This window comes from Castor canadensis, chromosome 8, assembly GCF_047511655.1.
Source record: "Castor canadensis chromosome 8, mCasCan1.hap1v2, whole genome shotgun sequence".
Lineage (NCBI taxonomy): Eukaryota > Metazoa > Chordata > Mammalia > Rodentia > Castoridae > Castor > Castor canadensis.
This window is the reverse complement of record NC_133393.1, coordinates 117,429,039-117,455,233: the sequence shown is the minus strand read 5'-3', so window position 1 is coordinate 117,455,233 and position 26,195 is coordinate 117,429,039. Positions and strand designations below refer to the sequence as shown.

Here is a 26,195-nt window from a genome sequence, read left to right as displayed (position 1 = left end):
TAATCTACCATATAGTGCAAAATTGAGAAATCGTGACATCCTGCAATGCTAGATCTGAGGCCCACAATAAAGAATATATAGTCTCTAAAGCCAATAGTGTCAAGGTTGAGAAATTCTGCTTTGGCAAACATTTCAAACAATGATTCACTTTTGCTGACACTAATGTCCACTCTGTGTTGCTTACGGTTAGTTCTAAAACCCATGCTTACAGACCAACCTTCTTGTGGGGCATGTTGATCTCATGACAGGGAAAATGGTCATGCCATGTTTCTGTTCACATTTCGTTTATCAGATCAAATCACATGATCCTTCCTGATTCAATGGAAAAGGAAGCAAAATCATCTTGCAGGGCTGAAGCTAGGAAGAGGTGGGCTGAATTCAATGAAATTGGTAAGGAGGAGACTATAGAGAAGGATTATGACGATATGGAAGAAATATCCCTAACATGGGAAACATCAGAAGGGGATTTTTGTGTTTCCTCGTTTAAAGATAGCTATTAACTTATAATTACAGTAGTTTTGCCCCTGGAACTATGTTAATACATAAGTTTACCCTGAATAACAATAGGGAACTCACTTGTTGCTTTCGTGTCACCCATCTCTGGATGCTTCAAGTGTGCATTTACCCATAGGCATATTTACAAATATTTGATTCATACATTACAGATGTATGTTATGCGTGGTGGAAGGAGAAGTCTCAGTGCAAAGTAGTTGAATATGTCCAATCAAGAGCAAAAATATAAATCACTCTAATTTTGCCAAAGACCTAAAGTAAAGTACAGTAATGATAATGTTCTGAAAAGGAATGCTTTTCATCTCTTTTAGTAAACATAATTATAATGTTGCTATTTCAGTAAAAAATCGAAACTGATTCGAATTACCTGAGTTTAATCTTCTTGATCTTTATAAACATTCAAGGAAAAGGAAATTTTAGTGATCATCTGCAAAGGTCTTAAATGCCAGATAGTTTCCATTGTTTAATAGGAATTCAGAAAAACACATGTAACCATTTGCTCATCTTTCAATTAAACCTAAATGCTTACTTCCAAAATAGTTCCTTGAATTCTTCCAGTTATTTTCCTTTTATTTTTTTAATGACATGCCAGCTGTATTAATATCGAGACAATTTAGCATCTACCAACATTTTAAAGTTGAATATAAATTCAAAGTAAAGGTCAAAAAGTGCATTACATATATGTTACACATGGGGACGGATAGTCTTATGCAAAAAAATTAATAAGGGCAAGTATGACTGTATATGGCAAACAAAATCTAGAAACTTTCTTGAATGATACCCATTAAATGAGAATTTAGGCTCACTTCACATTTGGAAGGATCTCTTGGTACTTGAAAGTGATGGCCTCAGAGTAGAAATTCTTTATGTTAATGAATGTGAGAATAAAACCCAAGCCAAAGCAGTAAAATCTACACCATCAATTCAGGCAGTCTTTTAATATCAAGGTCATGACATGCATCTTAGGTGATAAGCTAAAAGCAATAAGCTCACTCACTCATTTCTGTGAATTATATAATATCTAATAATAACTATGGGAACCACCATCATCAGATTAGGTAAATGTCAGGAAGTTTTCTCTAAAAGAACATGACAAACAAAGGATATTTGAGTGCTGTACCTGAAGATTTTAGAGAGATATTCTTGAAGACTTATGAAGATCTCCAAATTGTAAAAGCCACAGGACTCATTTCTGGTGTTTATCTTCATACCATAATTTAATTACATTTTTATTTTCAATGGGTTTGTGCCTCAACAGTATTGCAAATCTTGCATCTTCTGGGTAATAGAATTTTTTTGTTTTGCAATTTTGTCATTTTTCACATTATTTTCAGACCTCTCCAAATTATATGTTTCAAAAATTCACAAAGCTTGGATCTTACTCTGCCAAGACTAATTCCATCAGAGTTCTATATCATGAAGGCCACTTTACTTGGAAAGCTAGTCATAATTACTCCCCATCAAGAACCCCATGGATTACTAGCAATAAGAGCTAAACAATAATAAAAGCACTGAAACTCAGGGTTGCAGAATAACATCTAATGACAATGTTTTTGTAATTTCAAATGAGGTATTGCTTAGCTTCCCACCTAACTTAGCAACTCTAACATATCAGCATTGTAGTATGAACTAAGTTTGTTCCTCAGCAGCATCGTAAATCTTTACATGTCAAGCATCTTGCAGGTAATGGAATTGGGATGTTCTTCACATTTTTTTAACCACAAAAAGGAACTTTTCCTGGCTGATATAGCTACAAACTGCAGAAAAGTAGCACAGGGTAGTTTCAAATATGGATTGTTTATGTGCTTAGACATTTCCCACAATGACCTCAGGCTGGATCTCTGCTGCCTTAGGTTTTGTTTTCTGTTTGTTTCATCTGGCAGCAAAGGCAACTATGGGCAGTGCCCAGCTTTAGAGAAAACATCTCTCCCATGACAGTCTCAGGAAAAGTTATAGGACTGAATCTTTTTTGTTGATTAAGTTAGACTGGCCATATATCCATTTCTGATACTGTGGTCAAGGAAGAGTCATTCTGATTGGCTCTACTTGGATCCATTGCACCTGGCCATTTGAATTAAGAATGATCACCAAAGAGAATAAAGAGGCTGTTATGAGAAGTTAGGACAATACACATTGGTCAGGAAAAATTGTATCAGGTCTTCAAGGTAGGTTTACTGTAGAGCCAAAGGTGATTAAGGGATATGTTGGTGAGTGGTCTCCAAATGCACTTGAACATTTTCCAAGGAACTGGACACAATTGTGCAATTTTTTTGTATTAATTTCAGACCCCCCACAAATCATAAAGGCTTCAAAAGTTCACAAAACTTTGACCTTTCCCTGCCAAGACTAACTCCAGCAGAGTTCTATACTATGGAGGCCACTTCACTTGAGAAGCAAGTCATAAGCACTACCCATCAAGGCCCCATGGGGCATTAACAGTAACAGCTTAGTAACAGCAATGGCACAGAAACTTTGGATTTCAGACTATCAGTGAGCTAAAAAGACCCTAATAAATTTAAGAAAAATGCCTAGTTTTACAAAAATAAACTAATGAAAACAATAAGGTGAGGAGAATTTGTTTTAAATCATTTTCATGAAGTTGCTTCTTCTTGGAATAGTATTCTCTGATTTCATTGTCCATGAGGATTCCACAACATATATGTCTGGCATTCTTTCTTTTAAGATCTGCTTTACTTTTTTTATTTTTTTTTGCAGTACTGGGACTTGAATTCAGGGCCTTCACCTTGAGCCACCCCACCAGCCCTATTTTTGTGGAGGGTTTTTCAAGATAGGGTCACATGAACTATTTGTCTGGACTGGCTTCGAACCATGATCCTCCTGATTGCTGCTTCCTGAGTAGCTAGGATTACAGGCATGAGCCATTGGTGCCTGGCTCTGTTTTACTCTTTACAGCTAAGTTAGTTGTTCCCAAGTTTCAACTAATTCACTGACTAGTGGTATTCAAGTTTATTATCTATTATTACCTATTATCTATCGAGTTATTATCTGTTTGTCCTTATTCTTGCATAGGAGATCTCATGTCTTAGTCATTTTAGTTTAGTAACTTTTGGGATGCCTGGCATGTACAACAGAAAAAGATCAATGAAAGGATAAGTGGAAGAATAGCAGTCTGTGGACAGTTTATGAATATCATTATAGTCACCTCACAGAGAAGGAAGCCAAGAGAAAATTTAAAAGCTAAATAACTATAGTGCTGAAGTCAGAATTCACTTTTTAAAAAATTCTTAGAACATCTGTCCTTCCACATCTGATTTTATCTTTGAAAGAACACACTATTACATTCCCTTGAAGGAATATGATAGACCTAATCTAAGCAAGGACTTGGCAGTAAATTCAAATTCTCATGTAGCTTGTGGTATCACTAGTAGCCACAATATAGTAACAAAAATAAAGATCCCCTAAACAAGGAAAATAGTGTAAGGGATGGACAATCTGAAAAAGGAAGGCATCACTAATAAAAGAAGTATCTCATAAGCTTTAGACTTCTGATAGGTTCATTCTTTTATAGAAATAGTCTTATGATTATGATCTATCCTTCTTTCTTACATTTTTCACATTTTTTTCTGGACTACTATATTAGATCTTTAGAATGACTAAACATTTTATTTTTCATATCTTTTGATTATTCAGTGATGGTATAATCAAAATTAATACTTGATTTTCCACTCAGGTCAACTTCATAAGTGGAGTGTTATGCATCCTAAGTTCACTGTGATTACTATTTTTGACATGCTTTCCAAGCCAAGGGTATCTTCCCTGCCTTTTCAGTCTATTGTATCCACCTGGAAATTATTAGGGTCCTACCTTGTGGGCCTCATTTCTAGGATATGTTCACCAACCATACATTAGAGATGTACTAGTGAATAAAATAGACAAAAATAGAAATGGAGAGAAGGGGCTGAATTCTGGATGTATTCTGAAAATACAATTCTAGGTTACTTAGATTATTCAGTTCTTTAGTTCTTATAGTGAGTCACACACAGTGTCATCTGAAATTATTTAGTTTCTGAGTCTCTGAGACATAATAACAACTTTTTAGAATATCTCATAAAGTTGATTCACATATAGTACTTGTTCCTGAGTTCGGATAGCAACCAACATCCATGGAGCCAAGATATTCTAATGGATCAGACATCAGGTGCAAGAGATAAGAAGGAATGAGTGATTCTAAAATTTCAGGTCTAGGCAACATGCAGGATAGAATTATATTAACCAAAATGTTGAAGATACAAATGGAAAATTTTTGAGGGCTCAGTTTTGGACATAATGGGTTGGAAATATCTGTGAGATATTCAAATGGAAAGGTTATATAAGGCATTGGATATTTGTGTCCAGAAAGCAGGGGAGGTGACTAGAGTAGAAAGGAACATTTGTGAACAGATGAAAAATCTACAAATACCATCACCACAGTTAAGTCTTCACTTTACAATTTCTACCACCTTCCTACAGTGACCCTTTGTTGTACTCTCCATTTGAAACCTCTGGTGCCTAATGATATCACTAATATTAACCCAAAAGGTGCCTGTGTGATGTTGTTTTGCTGTAGTCATCAGTATCTATTAGCAGATATTGCAGTAATATCCAATTCTTACCAAACTGTGTTTCAGGGCTACCAAAAGTGCAGAGGTTTCTTAATTCCCCAAAAGGTCATATGGTTACCTTCATAAGCTTCACAGCAATACTTACACTTTGAGTCTCTGGATCATTACAGAAACTTAAAAATTAAACAACTCACTTAACTCTTTTTCCCTTTGCTGTGTATACACAAAGCCTAAGTCATAGATTCATTGGAATAACAAACATATCTCTACTTTCATGCATTCTTATACTTGCAAATAGATAAAATCTTCTTAAACCTTTCCATTAGGGACAGTATATTTTACTAAGAAGTTACTTGGCTCCATATATATGTGTGCATATGTGTGTGTGTGTACATAATATACATGTACACATTGTATAAATAAATATATATACTATATATATACACATTTCTTATAAATGGTTGTAACTTCCTATAGACACATTATATAGACATATATGTTTATATAGACATGTAGTTTATTTATACAGTTTATATATACATACGCCAAAGGACTTCCATATAGGCCTCGGCTTATCTGAATACCAGAAAAAAATACTGGGCTCAAGCTGAAAATCCATTTTTATACAGTCAAAAATCTAATGAACTGTGTCTGGGTGTGTATTTTTTTTTCTTACATTAGCTATATGTGTGTAATGAAATATTTCCCTAGTTAGATTTTTTTCCAAGATGCATATTTGGAGCCATCCTGGAGAAATAGTCTAAATAGCACAGAACTGAAAACAGAATAGGGTTGAAGTATTCATAAAAATAAACTTCAAATATATCCAAGGACTGCCTTACTAACTACAGATAGTCCAAGGGCTGCTTTATTGATCACAGAAGGTCCTGAGGTTTACCAGATAGGGTTCAACTTGACTGAGGGCAAAACAATTCACAGTATCAGCTTCTGAAAGCACTACCTGTCTCTTCTGAGCAACAAACAGATAATTCTAAATAGAATAGACAACTATCTAAGAATCTCAGAGGTATGAAATGTAGAGCCCCTTTTTGCAAAAGTATAGCCAAATATGACTTAATCAAAAGACAGGGAAATGCCAGTAATAGTGACATTTGATCAAGCCCTCAATCAGGTTACTTACCAGATATCTCCTCCAAGCACTGCTTAGCAGTCTTACTATATGGTGAGTCCATCTTTGTGGGACTGGTACAGGAGTCAGCAGACGGTAAAGAGGTTCCTTCATTTTCTGAATGTGCTCTGAAGTTAACGAAAAAGATAGAAACAAATAGCAATTGTGGTCACCAGTAACTCATCAGAGTAGAAGTTCTCCAGCACAAGAAGAAATTAATTTATTACAAGCTTTCCATCAAGGTAAGTAAGCCTTCCTTTATGACTAGGATGTTCCAGGGCTGTCTATTTATATGAGAATTTTGGTACTTTTCATATATCACTCAAGTAGGTGTGAGGTATCAAATCAGATCTCTTAGACTTTTCTAAATTTGGAAGATTGTGGCTTCCAATAGTTGATTACATTTGGGGGGGAGGGTGGCAAAAGACTTGAAAAAACACATTTTGGGCTGTTTTAGAGAAAATCTGTCCAAATTATGTTCTTGCAAGAATAGTAAAGCACTGAAACCACTCTAAAACTCTTTTAATTTATGAAAACCCCCAAAAAGATATCCTAATAATATACGATTAAGAGGAAAAGGGAAAATAATGAATAAGTTGTAGATTATAGTTATCACTATGATAACTTAGTTACCACTCTGATAACTTAGTTACCAAGGATTTCAGAAAAGTTAAAAGTCAACCAAGAGGCAAACTCATATTCTTCAGTACCTTTTAGACTATGTGTTTTGTATTTGCATGTATGTACACAGTGTGCATTTGTGTATGTGGTTATCACGTAAAGGTGAGCCTATCAAATGAAAAGCACTCAGTGGAGCGCCTGAGTCCTTTTGATATTCTAATCTTACTTCAGTACTTTCCTTTCACACTCAGGCAAATGTTTTAAGAAACTCTTTCATGATGTGACTTCAACATTTATATATATTTGTTCCAAACAACCACATCTTTGAAAAATTCACAGCACAAAGCACTAAGACACAGAAGGAGGCAATCCAATGTAGCACTGCAGGCTGGACTGTTTTTTTTAGATACCTCATTTGCTTCAGAGTCCCATTTCTTATCTTGGGGCTGAACTGTGGCAAGTAATTTCCAAATGTTTCTTACTTTACTATCATCTGTAGAGACACTTGTATGTGAAAGAAAAATTCGGTATATTTCTAATCAATTTTCAATCACAAGCATGCTTTCATCCTACCTTCCGGTCTTGAGAGAAATAGTGTGGTCATTGATAAGCGAGAAAGTTGATGTTTAGTTGGCAGATGTAGAAAACAGGTAATGTTCACTAAAATTTTTAAGAAACCATACAAAACTACATGCTGTATGCATGTATGGATGTGTCATATATATATAAATGATATATAATAAAAAATAGAACAAGATCTTCTACAAAGTTGTCCCTTTACCTCAAATAGTTTCTAACAGACCAATCCTATTTTACTCTAAATTATGAGGCATAGCAAAAGACAGAAGTTACCCTGTTCAGATGACCATTAAGATCAGCAAAGAACCCAGTGTTGCTAAACTCAACAGACACTTTCAGTCTTTGCCTTATTTAATATCTTGGCAACATTTTTAAGAGCTGACCTCTCCTGTCTTCAAGGAACTTTCCTACCTTGGCTTTGATACTCAAACTTTTCCAGGTTGTTTCTCATTCATTTTGGAATCTACATTTTTCCTCTTTTGTTTTCCTTTATTCTAATCATTAAATGCTGTAATTCTTGGCAGTAAAAAAAGGGCAGAAGGCAATGTCTTGGGATTCTTCAAAGCTTCTGGTTTTCACTTGATCATCTTTCTAAGTGATTTAATCATATTCACTGCATTTACTGTTACCTGTCCACACACGAATTCCAGAATTCAGCTCGAATCCAGTGCTTTCCTCTCAATTCTAGATGTATATAATGTCTAGCTAATTGACATTTCCTATTAGTTGTCACAAAAATACCTGAAATCCATTCTATACAGAACTGAACTCACATTCTTTTCTCAACAAACCTAGTCCTCATTCAAAGACTGCTTGGGGGGCAACCCTTACGAAGCATGGCAAGTCATATGGTGTAGTGTACAGACCAGTCACTGTCTACTCACTGGAATCCTCTTGCATAAATCTCCCAATTACTACTTCCATTGTGGCCACAGAGTATTTTATCCACTTCCTAAAGCTTCCTGCCTCAACAGGATCTTTGCACTTGACTATTTTCCCCATTTCAATCAATTCAGTCTTTGCATTCAAATCACAGTTCAAGACCCTTTTTTCTATAAAAATCCTCTGCACTTTTACCAATCAAGTGACATTCCTAATTATAAGCACCTAGTCTTCTCTGGACCTATCTTCTCAGCAGTTCATATACTTAATATGAAGTTAAAGTGATTATTTCTTTCCCAAATTAGACTCTATTCTCCATGGTTAAGTTCACCATTGCACCCCAATGCCTGTTTAGCTTATAGGTTGCATTCAGCAAGTATTTGATAAGCAAATGAATAAATTAGTAGTGATTGTAAAGCAGTGTAAAGCCTATGGAGGGACGAGAGGCATAAGAGTGCATGTATTTGGTTTAGGTTTAAAACTGGGCCCTACTGCTAGTTGTTAACTCAAGTAATATTGGCAAGTTACTTAGCACCTCTGAATTTCAGTTTATTGATCTGTAAAATCAAAGAAAAATATGAGACATGAGCTTTGCAAAATAGTATTATCATTCATTATTACTAATGGTGTGGAGAGACAATATCTTAAGTTATGTGGAGTTCTTGTCAATATTAAAATGAGAAACATATCTGGCTCTCTCATAGTCTTTTTCTTTTCCTTCTTGTTCCTTAGGTTTGCCCATATCTCCTTTTTACTGATTTCTCCTCTCCACCATTTCTAACATTCACTATGGTCTACTCTTCCACTTGGGCTCATTTCTTGTGGGTCACTGTGCCTCCCTTACATCTTTCTTAGCCTGTGGTATCTGAATGAAGAAAAAAGTACTCTGAAGTTTTCTCAGGATCTCACTCCTTGTCAAAGAAGCTTAAATGGAGAGTATGTAATGAGATTGGGATCCCCAAGGAAAGCTGTCTAGCTGCCTGCCAAGAAGTGTCACAGGCCTGTGCCTTTGTGAGCTGGCTGAGAGGTGCCTTGGTGAGCTGGCTGTGAGCCAGGAATGGCTTACAGTCTTGCAGACTCTGTATTCATAGATTCATCCCTCAAAAGCTGAGTCACATTAAGTAGTTCAATGAGATGACTTTCTAAAACTCAGTGCTAATTGGTTTTTATTAGACAAAGACCAGGAGCTAGAATATTTGTGGCCATGTTAGTTATAAGGATTTACAATACCTTCCTCTAGGAAAATCTGGAGCAAAAGAATATTCAGAATGTGTTTGGAGAGTAGTGATTTTGCTTTACTCAGAACAGATCTTCAAAAGCATTCCTGAGGAGCTGACTTGTGACTATCTTCCTTAATGTATGAGGATTATTATTCAATTCCATTGATTAAGTCTCCATTCTCCCTCGTCTGAGACACTTTTATAAAATGTGTTCACATTTCTGACAGCTCAGTCTTGACTTGGAAGCTTTATTTTATTTTCTTAATGTGACAGTGCATATTTCTGGCTGATGCTCTCTTTAAAATCTTTTAAGTCACAAAAGAATCTTATTTATTTTCAGGTTCTTTGGTGTATTTGCATTGGTATTCCATATGTGAGTTATTTATACTAATAATGATATGGAAATAAATTTATCATTAAAAAGAATACAGAGACATTAAACTGCAAATCATTGTTGGTTTATATCCACATATAAATGGGAGTAGCTATCTCTATGTATGTCACAAGCCATCTATTTCTCTAGTATTTCTAAATTATAGTTTAATAAATTAGACTTTAATTTCAGTTGATTCAGGCAATCAATGTTAGCTGGTAAAGATTTAACTTTTGTATACATGGTCAAAGGAATTAAGTTATAACTCTGGATGATCATAAAAATTCCTGTATTTTTATGCCTACTTCATACCAATTCAATAAATATATTTGAGTTCATTCATGAAACAAATTATAAAGACTTCAGAATCAAAAGGTACATTTTGACAGAGTGGGTATTTCAGTGCCATCATTCACTGTGTCCATATAAACTGATTAACTTTCTTCACACTGACTAAAAAGGCAAAAATGAGGACTGTGATGTTCTTCAAAAATTTTGGCAGACATGGTTCTGGGCAGCCTATCTCAACATGGTTTTCATAAGTACTTGTTGAATCCATAAGACACAGCATTATGAATACATTGTTCAAATGTGTCAGGTACCAATAACTAGGCCCTACAACTAAAAGTTGTAGGGGTTAAAAGTCTAGAGTCAGCAATGATTAGCATAAAAGGTATCTCCACTTTGTTGCACTTACCATGTGGCACATACTCTACCTCGTACGTTATCTATGGCATACCACTCAAACTTTAGGAGCTGCAGATAAAAAAAAATTAAGGTTTCTAGAGGTCAATCTGGTTGATGTTTATCTAATACTTGAACCAGGTTGCCTATAAATATTTGCCTATTAACTGCCACCCTATATTTTTATTCCATCTAAATGCTTCTGTTCACTGAGTAGTCATATTTGAGGCCCCCTAAGCTGAAACTTTATTTATTTATTTGTTTGTTTATGTGTGTGTGGCACTTTGGATTGAACCCAAGGACTCTTGCTTCTACCAGGCAAGCATCCTACCACTTTAGCCACACCCCAAGCCCCGACAGTTTAGTCACATAGTCAATAATAAACAATTATGAATCTGGTGATATCCAGTAGTGTATGACAAATTTTATTCTTTACTTATTGGCTATTTAAAGGCACTTGGTAATAAACCTGATTGTCAACTTGATTGGATTGAGAGACACTTAAGAGTTAACTATGTTATATATATATATGGCTGAGTGTATCTGTGAAGGTGTGTCTGGAGATGGTTGGATTGTGATGATTCTGACCTAATAAATGGTATAATTAATTGATGTATTCAAAATTTAAATAGATTATTGGGAGGTGAAAGAACTGAGAGAGTTAGGACCACATTGGAGAAAGTGGATCAGTGGGACATGCCTTTGAAGGGTATATCTTGGCCTGGCATCTTTCTGTGTCTCTTTCTGCTTCCTGGCTGTGATGAGGTGATAGCTCTACTCCATCATATCCTTCTGCCATCATGATGCCTCTCACCACAGGCCAAAAGCAGTGGAGTCAGTTGGAACCATAATCTCTGAAACTGGGAGTCAAAATAAATCTCTCCTTCTTTAAACTATTTTTCTCAGGTATTTCTTCAGAGTGACACTAAACTAACTAACACATGTACATACATATATCGCTTATTTTGGCCACTTAGAAAACCTAGCCGCAGAGAGATCTTGGTTTTAAATACTACTCTCAACAAAAAGAAATCAGGGCTGTTTAAATAAAAGCTGATGCCAAGTTAGGGAAAATACCAAACGAACCTTGAACACTTTGAGGTACAAAAAAAGGAATTTTCAAAGAGTGGCTGAGTTTCTTAACGGATACACAGGCCAGATTGAAGGGGCTCCTGCTGGCCCAATATGGGCAAATGCAGGCATCCAAATAAATTATAACAATAATGGAATATAATCAAGGGGATACATTAGTTCTTACAATTTAGGTAGATAATGAAGAGAAAAGAGATCTCATTCTTAAAGTAGAATGCTAAGGAGTAAATACAGAAGGTATAATGGAATCATAAATTAAGTTGTCATCTATTAGATTAAATTATAATTTCAGGTGTAAAACCTCAATGGATGCTAACACTTATGGGTGAATGTAGATAAAGGAATAGAACTTTTGTACACAGTCTAAAATATATTCTTAGAAAAATGTTTGCTAAATACAAGTGGAATAGTCCAGTAGAAAGCTATGAAGTATTACCTTAATTGAGGAAAAAAATTTAGCACTGAAATAGAAAATATTGATAAGGATATCATAACACGAGATAGGATGCAACAAGAAGAATATAGTATTATTTCTGTGACATATACCTGTGTGTGTGTTTATCTATAGTCATAAGAAATTATCTGCCAAATCCAAATTAAGAATTGTAGATAATGCCTGACCTTCCCATATTAATATCATAAAAGTCAAATGAAGGTTGAAGAAATCAGATTGGTACTATTAGGAAGACATTACAATTGAGTACAACATCTATTCTAGATTACTGAAAGTGATATTTTTTGGTACAATTGGTAAAACTTGAGTAAGTTTTCTGAGTCTTCTGAGTGCTGTGCAATATTCTTATACATGTTATGCAAATTTACAATTGTTCCCAGAAATCTGGAATTAGACCTCAAAAGCCAACGAAAGCAAGGTAGTATATAAACCTCTCTGTACAGAGAATGCCGTTTCACAGCAGTATGCTACACAATAGAACTGCTTGTAGCAGTGTCTCTGTATTCCACCTTAAAAATATTGCTGTGTGAGAAAATTTCAACTATTCCCCAATGCACAGAAATATATCAAACCTAGCAAAAGACAAGCTTGCAAGGCAAGAATTCAATAAGCTTTGGTTTGTGCTGATGACCAATTATGCCCAGTTCATGTAAAACCACAACTGCAGTATAATCTGTAATAGTAGCTGCAGGGCATTACAACACTGAATGATGGTTACATGCTCCACATTTCAATCTTTGTGAGCTCACAGCTCCTCCCACCCACTGGTTCAACAAATAAGCTAAACTTCAAACCTACTGGGTAAGCATTTTCACAACTAATGTTCTGCATTCTTTGCCTTTCAGAACATGTCATATTCAAATGTCAATTTCCTGTGTCATAACACATCCTTGGCAAATCTCCAAAAGATTATTGCCAACAAAATCTCTTATAAAAATCCATGATATGTTGCATGAGCCATACCATTTTACATCAAAAGGAGGAAAACCTCTACATTCATATTTGCTCGGTTTAATTTTACAAATCAAGTGTGTATAGAGGGTTTACCTTATATTAATGGTTTACAAGAAATCATGACTGTCTCCTCATTACTAGTATTTTGCTTATCCAAGGAGTGTTCAGTATTTTTCTCTTCCATGAATTACTCATTTTCCTGATTCCAGTCTCTTTTGCTGCTAGGTGTTCCCTTTATGTAGGGCATATTAATTTATTGACATTTACTCTAAATGGCCTGATAACAAGGAAAGGAATGTAGACCTCAAAGTAGCAAGTTATGCATCTGGTTAATGATTCTTTTAAATTTTTATGGAAGTTTCTACAAAGACAGGTTTAGGGAAAATGTACAGTTCTATTTTTACTAAATTAACCAATTACTATATTATTTTATTTAATGAATCCTTATTTATATTGGGAACACATGTATAAATAAGATGCAAAAGTACTGGAAAAAAAGACATAAAGAGGGGAGGCATTTTTTGACAGTCTGAAGGAGATAAACTAATGATTTTAAAATCCCAGGCAAGGAAAACAAGTTTGAAGAATAAAACATGAAGGAAGAACACCAGGAAAGAGGAGGAATAAAAAGAACCTTTAAATGAAAAGAAAACCATGACAATCTCTTTTTTTCTTTACTTCTGACAGTTGGAGCTCCAACTCAAGTCTTAACAAACCACCTCTAAGAGTCAGCAAATTGCTCTAAAATGTAGACATAGTTTTTTTTTTTTTTTTTTTTGTACTGTAGATTGAACTCAGAGTTTAGAGCTTGCAAGGTAGGCACTCTATCACTTGAGTCATCCCTCCATTCTGTTTTGCTCTAGTTATTTGAAGATAGAGTTTCAATTTTTGCTCATGCTAGTCTGGACTGTAATCCTTTACTTTATGCTTCCCACCAGTGCTGGGATGAAAGGTCCTCAACACTACACCCAGCTTTTTTTCCCATGGTGGCACAGGTGGGATGGTGTGGTGGGGAGATGGAGGTAGTTGCGTTTTGCAAGCTTTCTGCCTGGGCTGGCCCCTAACAGTGGTATTCCTGATCTTGTCCTCCCATGGCCCAGCTTCAATCTGGACTTTTAATCTTGCTTATTCTGTTCTGTTTTCTCCCCCAAAAACCCACTTTACATTCTAAAGATGGTTAATTTCCCTGATCATGCTTCACACACATGTGCTTGTGTACATTGCATTCACACACACACACACACACACACACACACACACACACACCAATTTGTCAACATTCAAGTATTCCTACCACAGTTAGGCTTCCATCAATCTTCATTTTCCAGAAAAACTGACCTATTCGATGAACACCTAATGTATTTTGTGTTGACCTTGTTTACATGAGTCCCTCAATCTTTTATTTCACTTTTTGTCCCCCTCATCTCTGCACATCCAAATCCTACTTATCTTTCTTGCCACTTTTCCTGATTCCAACAGCTAAAAGCAATTCTCCACTTTTTTGTGGCCTTGTTGTGGTAATCTGGTTCACTTCTGTCATATTTTGTAGCCCTCTTGTCTCCTACATGGTAGCTGATGAAAGGAAAATGATACATGGGAGGTCTAATGCTTCCCTCTATCCAAATGGTCCTGCCTATAGCGACTGAAGGAAGAAAAATACAAGTGAATAAATATGCAGATGTGACATTAAGAATTAATTCTTTAACTATTTTAAGGCTGGTTATATTTCAACCGAGCCTCTTTTATTCACAAGAAGTAAGAGAGTTCAGATTCTTTTCATTATATTGTACATTTTTAGCAGTGTTTCTATTCTTCTGCTCAAGATAATGGCGTTTCTTTCAACAATTTTTATTTGGTGTCTGCTGTGGGTTGGGTTTGTCTATTCTTAAATAAGAAATACAAAATTCTTTCTCTCCGTGAGCTTACATTACAGTGGGAGATGTCTGACATTACACTAGTAATATATAAACAAGAAAACAGCAGAGAGTGGTAAACTCCAAGATGGTGATGAGAGATAATTCTGGCAGGGCATGGTGAATGTTCTTGGACTTGATGCCTGAGATGGCTCTGTGAAGAGACAGCAGATAGGCAGTGAGCTAATGACAAAGCGAGGCTTGCAGTGATCTGTAAGACAGTTATCAGAGGAAGAGAAAGAACCTATGACAAAGGCCCTAAAGCAGGATGAGGTGGTTTGAATAACAGATTGATGGCTGGGGTATAATGCACTAGGGGAAAGAATGGTATGAATATGGTTTGAATATCAGATCATATAGAACTGATATTACATAAGGTTTCCTAGGTCGTGGTGACTTTGAGTTTTGTTTTATTAAGTGTAAGGGAAATCTAATAGATGATTTCATGAATTGGCATAATACAGAAGCTGCTCAACTTACTGTGAGTTAAGTCCTATAACCCCATTGTAAACTGAAAATGCTATAAACTGAAAATGCATTTAATACACCTAACTTACTGAACATTACAACTTAGCAATACAATACACTAAGTGTTGCTTTCTCACCCTGGTAGTTGCATAGCTGACTGGGAGCCACAAAGGTGCAACTTACTGTCACTGTCCAGTATGGATAGTATCCTACTGTATATCATCAGCCCAGGAAATTTTCAAAATCAAAAATACAGTTTCTACTAAATGCGTATCACTTTCATATTGTCATAAAATCAAAAAATTGTAAGTTAGGGCCAGGCATCTGTAATCCCAGCTACACAGGAATTGTAGATAGGAGGATTGTGATTCAAGGTGGGCCCAGGCAAAAATTCAAGATCCAATTTGGAAAATAAAGTAAAAGGGCTGGGGGTGTGGCTCAAGTACTAGAGTGCTTTTCTAGCAAGTGCTGAGCCCTGAGTTCACACTCTAGTACCAACAAAAAATTGCAAGTCAGGAACTGTTATGTGTATGATTTATACTTTTAGAAGGGCAGAGAGCTTGTGGTGTGAGGATAATATTACAAAGGGCCCCAAAGTGCAAGGTGGAAGACTCCCTGGAGTAGGTGAGATTGGTGGTTACATGGTTTGAGCCAAGAGAGGGGAGAGGAAATGGAAAGAAATGCCCAACTGAAACTTGGATATGTGAGGAAGCAGTGACTGAAGAGGTGAAAGGGAAGATAACATGGATTAATTTTTCTGTGGTTTTCTTCTTTTGTTTCCAAATCACACGGCCATGAATCCCAAATCTAGTCCCCATTGCACATTCAGTTATTAGCATTTGTATGACACTTCACAAGTAATCTATTAATCTTTTTCATCATGCCTGGATTATAAAATTGCAGAATTTCAAATTTGGAAAATGGTTCAATCATCTCCTCTCCACCTGGTAAATTCTAGTTCACCTGTTATTTTAACATCTCTGTGAGACATTAATTGGCTACACTGTCATTAAAAAACCCTCTTCCTTCTAGACTAATTCTGTATGTTGTACATACTTTCACACTAGCAATGGTTTTATATGTTCAACTATATTCTCATCATTATCCCCAACAGATTGCTTCCCAACATATGCTATTTGTAGAATGAGAGGTAGATAAATAAGTAGAAAAGTATTTGGTGATTTTTTTTCCCTAAACTATGGCAACTGTTCATTTTATCATTTCTTAAACAGCCTCTGGTGGATATCTTCTCACTTACACATACAGCCATTCCAATTTCAATTAGCTCTAGTTATGGAGAACTTCTTATAAACTTAATATATTAAGATCATGTTAAATTTAATAAAACCTTAATTTCTCCATCTTTTGATCTTAGTTGTTTCTGCTTATTAGTAGGTAAAGATAACAAAAATCCAAATAATTTAATCATTCTTTAGAGATAACTGAGTTACAAAAATCTAGTGTAAAATACCTTGCATTGTATGGGAAGTTAGATTATATGACATCCATTAACTGCCAGAAGTCGACATTATCTTTATAGAACTCTGAATGTTTGCTTTGCAAAAAGAGATTTATGAAGCATAGAGTCCTAGAAGGAATAATTGTTAACCTAGTAACCTATATTTGGATGAGCAAAGGAAAACAAATCACCACCAACCATCAATATATGGATTATCTTTAAATATCATACATGTTTATATGTCTGTTTATACGTAAAATTCATACATTTGTCTTTTAATTTTATACTCGTTAATAACAATTAACTATTTCTCATTATAAATGAGTTTGGTTGTTTTCTTTCTTTCTCTTTCCCCTCCCTCCTTTCTCCTCTCTCTCTCTCTCTTTGATTCTTATGATGGGATCTCCCAGTGTAGTCCAGGTTGGCCTCTGTCTCTAGCAAATCCTGCCTCCAACTCCCAATCATACTGGGATTATGGGCATGCACTCCCACACCTGACCTGTAAATGAGCTCTTACTGAGGACTTCAAAAATGCATTCTTGATGTCTTCCTAGCCAGTATTTTCCAAGTGACAACACCTCTTATTTCTATACATGCAGAAAAAAAACTGATTAGCAGGCTAAAAGGAAATTTTGTGCAGTCAATCAGATTTTGGTTCATAGGCAAATTCCTACAAGCTCCGTGACTTTATGAGATCACTATTATTTTGACTTTAAAACTCTACTTCTCCATCTTTGAAAAATGGGGATAATGTCATTTTCTCATGGGTTTATTTATGATCAAGTTCAAGTAAGAGAATAAACATAAATGCTATAAATGTTATAGACTTCCACTAAGTAAACACTCAGTAAATGAAAATATCATTACAAAAATAATAAAATAGTAGCATTATCTTATAAAATGAAAAGTTTGCCAGAGATTTTGTAGGAAGGATGCATACATGAGGTTGGGGCAAGGGAATCAGAAAGACACCAGGGGTTCCATGCTCCAAATCCCAGAGCTCTTAAAGTTTTCTTTTGTTTTATTTATCTTAAACTTCCCTGTATTATTGACAGTAATATAGATAATTATTGAAATTAGGAATATTCACTCCAAATCTGGCTCTGTGCTAAAAGATTTACATAAAATCGTTTCTTTAATCTTTAAAACAACTGTAGGGTAGATATTACTTAACTTTTTTTTTTTTACAAGATAAGAAATTGAAGTTTGGGGAAGGCTGTTTATTATGCAACAGATCATATTATATACCCTGTATAAATATCAACTCAATCTCCAAAATAGTCATATGAGGTCGCTTCTATTATTACTCTCTCCATTTTACAGATTGGAAAACTTGAGGTTCAGTATCTTTAAATATATTACCCAGGGTTGCATGACTAGTCATTGGGACACTGAGATTCTAACTCAAGCAATATTTCTCTGAGGGCTATTGCCTCAATCACTACAAGACAGTGTTTCTGAGCCATGAGGAAGGAGACAGATTCTATAGCCTGCACTCTTAGCTATCTGGTCACAAACCTCACTTTTGCAAGCTTCATTTTAAAGAGAGCAATCAGAAACTCATAGTGGATGGAGAACATGTCAGGGTCCACAGTGGATCCACACTTGTACTTCTAAGCTGTTCTCCTTCCTCTTTTTCTTTGGTAAAACTAACATTTTCAATGTGGTAAACACACAGAATGGAAGATTATTCACCCATCAAAGAGAAAAACGCTGTCATTTGCAACAACACGAATGAATCAGAGGACAGGATATTAAGTGAAATAAACCAGATACAGAAAGACAGACGACATTTGACCTCCCCATATGTGGAATCTAAAAGAATTGGCTCATAGAGGCAGAGAGTCAAATGTTGGTTACCAGGGGCTTGAAGGATTTTTGGGGAGAGTGTAGGGGATTTTTTTGGTCAGAGGATACAAAATTGCAATTAGACAGGAAGAATAGGTTTAAGACATCTATTGTACAAGACAGCGACTATAATTAATAATAAGATATTAACTCTATATAATAGATATGTATATTATTAGCTATAGTTAATACTAGTATATACTATGTATTGTTATAATTATAATAGTATATTGGAGTCTCAAAAAACGCTGAGAGTGGATAGAAGTGTTCTTATGACAAACATCGTAATTACATGAGGCAAAGCATCTGTTAATTAGCTATATTTAGTCTTGCATAATGTATATATTTTCAAAGCATCATAATGTACATGGCAAATGCATAGTTTTAGCTATTAATTAAGAAATTTAAATGATTTAAAGCACTCTATCTCTCATGTAAAGACAAAAACAATATAGAACTTGTTTGGGATTTTAATAAGGATTAATCTTATGAAATAAAAAAGTTACATTTTCAAATGGAAAACACTAAATGTGTATTCAGTGCATACTTTATCACAATCGAGAAACAGACAAAAAGTCCACTGCAGCTTGCAGAAAGGAACTTGCTAAATTGGCAGATGAAGATTTGCACTTTCCTATGAAATTAGTTTGTGATTTTTAAAAAATGATTGATGTTTTTACAGAATACATTTGAAGTGCTCAAATGTGCTGACATACTTTAAACTTCACAATTTTTTCTTATGTTATTGAAATGTGGATTATGATGTTGACATCTCAATTTCTGCTTTGTGAGACAGGAACCCTGAAGTCAGAAAGAACTGCAGTCTCATCTCATCCAAATACAAAGGCTTTAAATGTACCATTGCTATTGAAGTAACAATAGCAAGGTCTAATACAGGTGTCCCAAGAACTCAAATGTCATAGTTATACTTTTTTTTTGCTGAGCATATAAAGCCCCACGGGAAACACTAAGGTTCTTCACTGAAGGAAAAATGGAACAATACAATTATTTGCTTTATTTTAAAAAGCCATACATTTAATAACTTTGGCAAGTTTTTAAACTGTATGGACATTCTTCCTCCCTAGGTCAGCTCCTTGCTAACCAGACAGTGAATAAAATGGGACACACAGCAGTGACTGACAGCTCTCTAATGAATCAAAGCAAATTACAGAATGGGAAAAGTATGCCACTTTAACAACCATGTAACAGGATGCATATTTTTAGATATGTCATATATTGTGTGTTTCAATACATACAAAATAAAATACAAAGTAGAATAAATACAAAACAAATAAAACAGAAATATGGTAATTATATAAGCAATTATTTTTTATCTAGAAACTTATGCCTCATAGTTGGAAATTCATGTAACATTTACTTTGTGAAAAAATTCACAAGTAAGTGCCTCAGTGTGTGTGGAACTCAGAGCCTTGCACTTTTCAGGTAGGTGCTTTATTTACCTATTGAACCACTCTGCCAAACCTGTTCGCTTTGGTTATTGTTGAGATAGAGTCTCACTTTATGTCGGGCTGGCCTGGATCTCAATCCTCCTATTTATGCCTTCGCGTGTAGCTGAGGTGATAAGTGTGATCCACTGTGCCTGGCTATTGGTAGAGATGGGGGCGTATACACTATTTGCCTGGCTGGCTTAGAACTGCGATCTTCCTGATAGCACCCCCTCCCAAGTAGCTGGGATTACAGTGTAAGCGAACATGCTTAACATGAAATAATCTTAAAACAATACTTAGTGAACATCTGTAATGTCACACTGTCTACCAAAATGTTTATATCTATTATCTTTGTTAATATTTGAGACTCTACTAGGCAAACTATTATTCCTATTTGACAGCTGAAGAAAATGAGACTAAAAGGTGTCATGTTAACTTGTCTGAAGTCTTGTAGCTGGTAAGTGGTACAGCTGGGGATTAAATTCATTATCTGTGTGCCCCTAGGGCTGCCTTTTTAACCATTATGGCACACTTTCTCCCAAGGGTGACAACAAAAAATGTCTACCTTGTCTTTGACAATAAGTAAGATATTTTTAAAGGTCTCAATTTCTCAGTGAGAAGAGGTATAGATCATATTGGAAGGTTTTTTTCAAGCTAAGATTCCCTACTAAATTCTAGGTTTCTAGCTTCAGAATGACACATTACTTGAAAAGACCATCTAAAACACTACTTCTGCAGCCTTCTTGAAGATGCTTTCAGAGCATGGAGGCCTATAAATGTGGACATATGACAGCCTCCTTACCTGTAAATGAATGGAGCCACTGTGGCCATGTTCGGGTGGCTGTGCTGCTGCTGCTGAGGAAGTTGGACTGCACCATTTCCCGTGCTCTGTCCACCACTCTGTGCTGGTGGCACAGTACAGGAACTAGAGGGAGGAGCGTGGCCACTTTCCCTTCCCTCCAGGGGAGCAGGGCAGCTGGATGTGCTTGCTTTCTCACTGGTTACAGGCTTGGTTAAGGACTGGGAAGGACTTCCCTTGGTAGTCCTGAATTTTTCAGACTCTTTGCTCACTGAACTGCCAGGTGAAGTGGTTTGCTTTGCTGTTGGCACTTTTGAGCCTGGTTTTGGAATCCCACTGGAAGATGGAATTAAGCTTTCCTTCTTGGCTGCTGTCGTCTTGCTGCCCTTTGGAATCAAGCTCGCAATTTTAGAGGTCTTTTTTGGAGCTGTCTCAGTCACCTGATCCTTGTCTTCCTTTGCTGGCTTTTCAGTGCAAACTTTACTTTTATCTCTGTTCTTTTCTTCTTTTTCTTTTGGCTGTAGCAAAGACTTCTTATTGCTCAGATTTTTGTTTCCAGCTTTTGGAGGGGCCAATTTAGGTGACACTTTGGGACTGCTATTAGTTGAGCCACCACTATTCAGACCACTGTTAAAGCATTCCATATCACCAGATTCGGAAAAGGTGTCATCATCCTTTCCACCATCATTAGGTCCTAAACTGGGGGACTGCGGGGGGCGTAATGCAGTCCGGGTGTTAACTAACTTGAATTTTTCAAGCATAGATTTTTGTCCTGAGGGAGCAGATTTGACCCCTTCTAAGACAGGTGGCTTAAGTCTGTCTGAAGATGGTGTGGGAGAGGTGGCTGGGCTTGACTGCTTCACGGTCAGCATGGTGGAAGTAGCACTGTGCTTGACGTTCATGGACTTGCTGCGCCAAGGCTTGCTGGCACTTGGAGAAGGGATGGCAGAGGCAGGAGGCTGCCCAGCAGTGCCGGGAGGCTGCACGTTACCATTTATACCTGAAGATGGCTGAGGTCCTTTGGAAGAATCTGGACATTATTAAGAAAAAAAGGAAAGAAAAGGCTAATTAGTCCTAATCATTTATATCATACCATTGAGTATTTCTTAGTCTAGACACATAGAAGTACTATTCTCCTGAATTGAAAGAGACGTGTTACGTGGCATTAATCACTTCCCATATGTTAAAAAGGCAGAGTATTTGAAGGTTCCTTGATTTGGGAGTAGAAACAAACTTTTTCTGCTCTGAAATTATTCTTGTAAATTACTTTGCTAGTCACAGATATCTACAGACAAATAAAGCAATATCCATGCCCTATACAATTCTTGGTAGTTTTTCCCAACTACCATTATAGCTCATATCAGTAAGTAAATTTTCTTCATTGCCTTTTAAGAATATGTTGTACAATGAATATTGAGAAACTGCTTTAAGGTACAGTGAGATTAGCTAATTGTTACCTGATTAAATATGCTTATGAATTATGATTTAGCCTTTTTGTTAAATTTATTTATTTGCATGTAGTATTGAAGTTTGTGCTTCTATAGCATCTCTCTCCCTTTTTAGTTTTATAGTCATCCTGCAAGGTACATATTATTATCATCCCCATTTTACAGATAAAGCAGCTGAGGCAAAGAGAGATTAAATAACTTGTTCAATGTCACATAGCCTGGATTTGAACTGATTTCAGAGGTTGTGCTAACAACTAGCACATCTGCAGCCTTTGGTGGTAATGTGAGCAAAGCTTACATTCTAACAGACCATTAAAATGGGCTTGAAGAGCTACAGGAAGATAAATGTCTACAATGCACTAGTGTTTGCTTATCTTCCACTCAGAAGTCACATAACAATGTGAGGTTTTATATGACAATTACAATATTGATTAATGCCTGATTACAAGTAACTTTTAAGAGTGAAAACCTAAATGAAAGAGGGAATTTTATAATAGTATAGAAAGAAGAACTCACTCAAATATTAACATTTGTGAATTGTATGATTCTGGCCAAGTGATTTGACCTAATTTTTAGCAAGCATAAGTGCCTCTCTTTTTCCTCTTTTTTGGGGAGTGGGTGATAATTAGATAATCTGGTGCTGTTTACCTTCTAGATATTGAAAAATAAGTGCAAAGCTGTTCTTGGTGAAATAATTAAAGGAGGTATTTTGTACAGATATTCTTTTCATAATATTCAGGAATTGGACCTCCTTAGATCTTAATACACATTCACAAAGGTAAAACTACAATGCTTCAATTTTAATGTTTCTTTAAAGAAGATAAAATACACAAGCCTAATTGTAAAGAACATGATTCTACCCAGTTTTCAGAAGAGGAAACTGGCTTACAACAAAATGAAATAAAACCTTTACAGCAAGAAAGAGGTCAAATTGCTAGTTGAACTTACGGTGAATTTTATTTTATTAAAATAAGTGTGCCTAAGCATCAGTGAAGTGGCCCATACTTGTAATCTCAGCTTCCTGAGAGGTGGACATAGGAAGGATCCAGGTTCAAGTCCAGCCCAGGCAAAACATTAGAAAGTCTCCATCTCAACAAAAAAGTTGAGCATGGTAGAATGACCCTGTAAACCTAGCTATGCAGGAGGCATATGTAGGAGGATAGCAATCTAGGCTGGCCTGGGCGAAAAATGTAAGGACCCTATCTGAAAAATAACTAAGCAAGAAAGGCATGGGGTGTGGCTCAAGTGGTAGAGTGCCTGCCTACCAAGTGCAAAAGTCCCAAGTCCAAACCGTATACACAAATCAATCAATAAATGTGCCTAAAATAAATAGTAGGGCTTTGAAATCCACATTAATAATATTGTAAATATACATTTTATATTAGTTTTGTTAAATTTATCAGTATAGAAACACTGATTTCTAATTCCTACTATCCATCCTCAATTTTAGATAGCAAATACTATCAGTAATATTAATAATTGTATAGGCGTGAACCTATATACTCTATATCAAAATGCTACCATTCACTGAGAAGTGGAAATGCTTTAAAATTTAAAGCATGTAGTGATAAGTTGACCTCTTTTTAGTACTCATGTAAAGTCTATAATTGATTTCATGTACAGAATATTTGTGGAAATTTGTTAGATTTATATACAAACACCAAGATGTTCTAATAAAAAAAATCAGGGTATTGATTGATTCAAGACAAATTCAACAAGTGTCAAAACTTCAAATACTTAAATACATTCACTCTCTTGTGAATGGATTTCAATCTTTTGCTTATTATCTGTATTATAAGAATAGAAAATTCTAAGTTTATTTCAGTGACAGATCCCTTTCAAAGACTGATGACATTTCATTATAACTTGAATTGTTATTGATAGCTGATAGAGTACACTGATTATCTACAGATAGGAATGCCAACTACATATTTCTCCATTTTAACTTCTCCATATGGGTCATGTCTCAGATTTTACCTTACCTTACACTGAAAATAATTATCATCAATCTCACCTCTGCTTTGTAGCATCAAGTCTAGATTAGGTGGCTTTTCTAGTTTTCTTCATAGATTATTACTTCTTCTATTGTAGGCATCATCCATCTACCATAACTGCCTGCTACTTCCAACACACTCTACATTCCATGGTGGCAAAGACTATGCTGTATCATTTATAGCTTTTTTTAAAGAACCTACCACATGCCAGGATTAGAACTAACTATTTGACCTGTATTAACTTCCTGCAACTTCAACAGCATGAAGTTTTCATTATTCATCCCGTTTTACAAAGGAAAAAAGCAAAGGAATAAAAAGGTTGATTAATTTAACCAAGATTACACAATTTGTAAGCCACAAACTGAGAACTAAACTTTGCTTGGATTCTGAGTTAATACTACCAACAATTATGTTAGTTAATTTCTCAAATGTAGAAAGGTTAGTTTCAATAGTTTATCAATGACAATATTATTCCCTGAATATAGAAAATAGTACTTCTTAAGTTAATGGCTTATTTCTCAATTACCTAGATACAACTGGAAACCAAAACTTTTTCCTCCAAATATGCAATTATTTCAATGTTTTGCTGATTTAAACACTTATTTTTCTACTTTTTCCAGGAATATTAATCAATGTTATTCAGATCCTTGTAAAGGATTCTAATCTAAGCACATAATCTTTTAGTATTTTCAGAGTGTCTCCTTTATTCAAGATACTTTATAATCTTGTTGGAGGAAAGAAAACGGTCATAAAAGATAAATGCCACTGCACAGTGACAAATGTTAAGTGTCAAATGAGTTGGGATATGAGAAAAAAATGGTCAAGAAGATCAAAGTTATGAGAGGTCACAGAGACAAAGATCAGGCCAGATGACATAAGGGACATGTATATGTAAGCTTTCAAAGCAGGAGCTCATTTGTAAAATTCATCTTACCTCTTACATTGATATTAAAAGTTATTTGTAATATTTCTTTTCCTATAATAAAAATAATGTTAGTATTACAAACAGGATTGTGCCAACTGGCATTCTATTGAAGGTTCATCAGCATCATTATTTCACAACTACTCAACTAGGTGGGAGGACTCATATTTCTAATTCACATTTGCAGCACTCAAAGCTTAGTGAGCCCAGGAAACTCATTCAATGGTGTGCAGCTAATGAGGAGTACATGGAGCTACATTTGATCCCACACTGTGTGACTCTATAATTGTCTTAGAGTGTCTGACATTCTAAATGTCTAGTGCAGTGGTTCTCAATCCTTAATGGGCACATGAGTTGTCTGGGGATCTTACCAAATATACACAGTGATTCAGCAGTTCTGCAGTGGGCTCTGCATTTCTAAGAACCTTTCTGATGATACGAAGGGGCACACAACATGTTTTGCATAGGCAGGGCTAACAGCATTCCTAGGTGACAAAAATTATTCCTTACAGTGGCATCTACATTGGCTACATTCATTAAATGTTCCATAGCTGTGGAGTATTAGTATTTTCCATTCTTTGAACTTTCAGTACCTTGGTTAGCTCTGAGTTCACCTTAATGTATTATAGTTTGTAGCAAAGAATCACTAAAAACAAAACAAGCTCATCAGCTTTTCCTAATGCCCTTTTCATCATCATTTTAACCACAAATTTAGAGTGAATCTGCTACATCTTTACAGTTAGTAAGTCAGGAGCCCCTCTAGGTCTGCATGCCTGGAGGTAGCTGCTGAACAACGAAAACAAAAGGATGTTATTTCCTTAGAAACAAGAAAA

General features: G+C 35.7%; 1 protein-coding gene across 9 annotated transcripts in view; it reads right to left on the bottom strand.

The window, feature by feature from the left end:
* Positions 1–26,195, bottom strand: part of Nav3 (neuron navigator 3) — a 760,451-nt gene that overhangs the window by 152,114 nt on the left and 582,142 nt on the right. For all 9 annotated transcript variants that reach the window (XM_074083986.1, XM_074083987.1, XM_074083985.1 and 6 more), the window contains 2 exons: positions 21,002–22,028; positions 6,217–6,332 (listed from right to left, as the gene is read on the bottom strand). In XM_074083986.1, the coding sequence (XP_073940087.1) occupies positions 6,217–6,332; positions 21,002–22,028 (1,143 nt within the window). The remainder of the gene's footprint in view (positions 1–6,216; positions 6,333–21,001; positions 22,029–26,195) is intronic.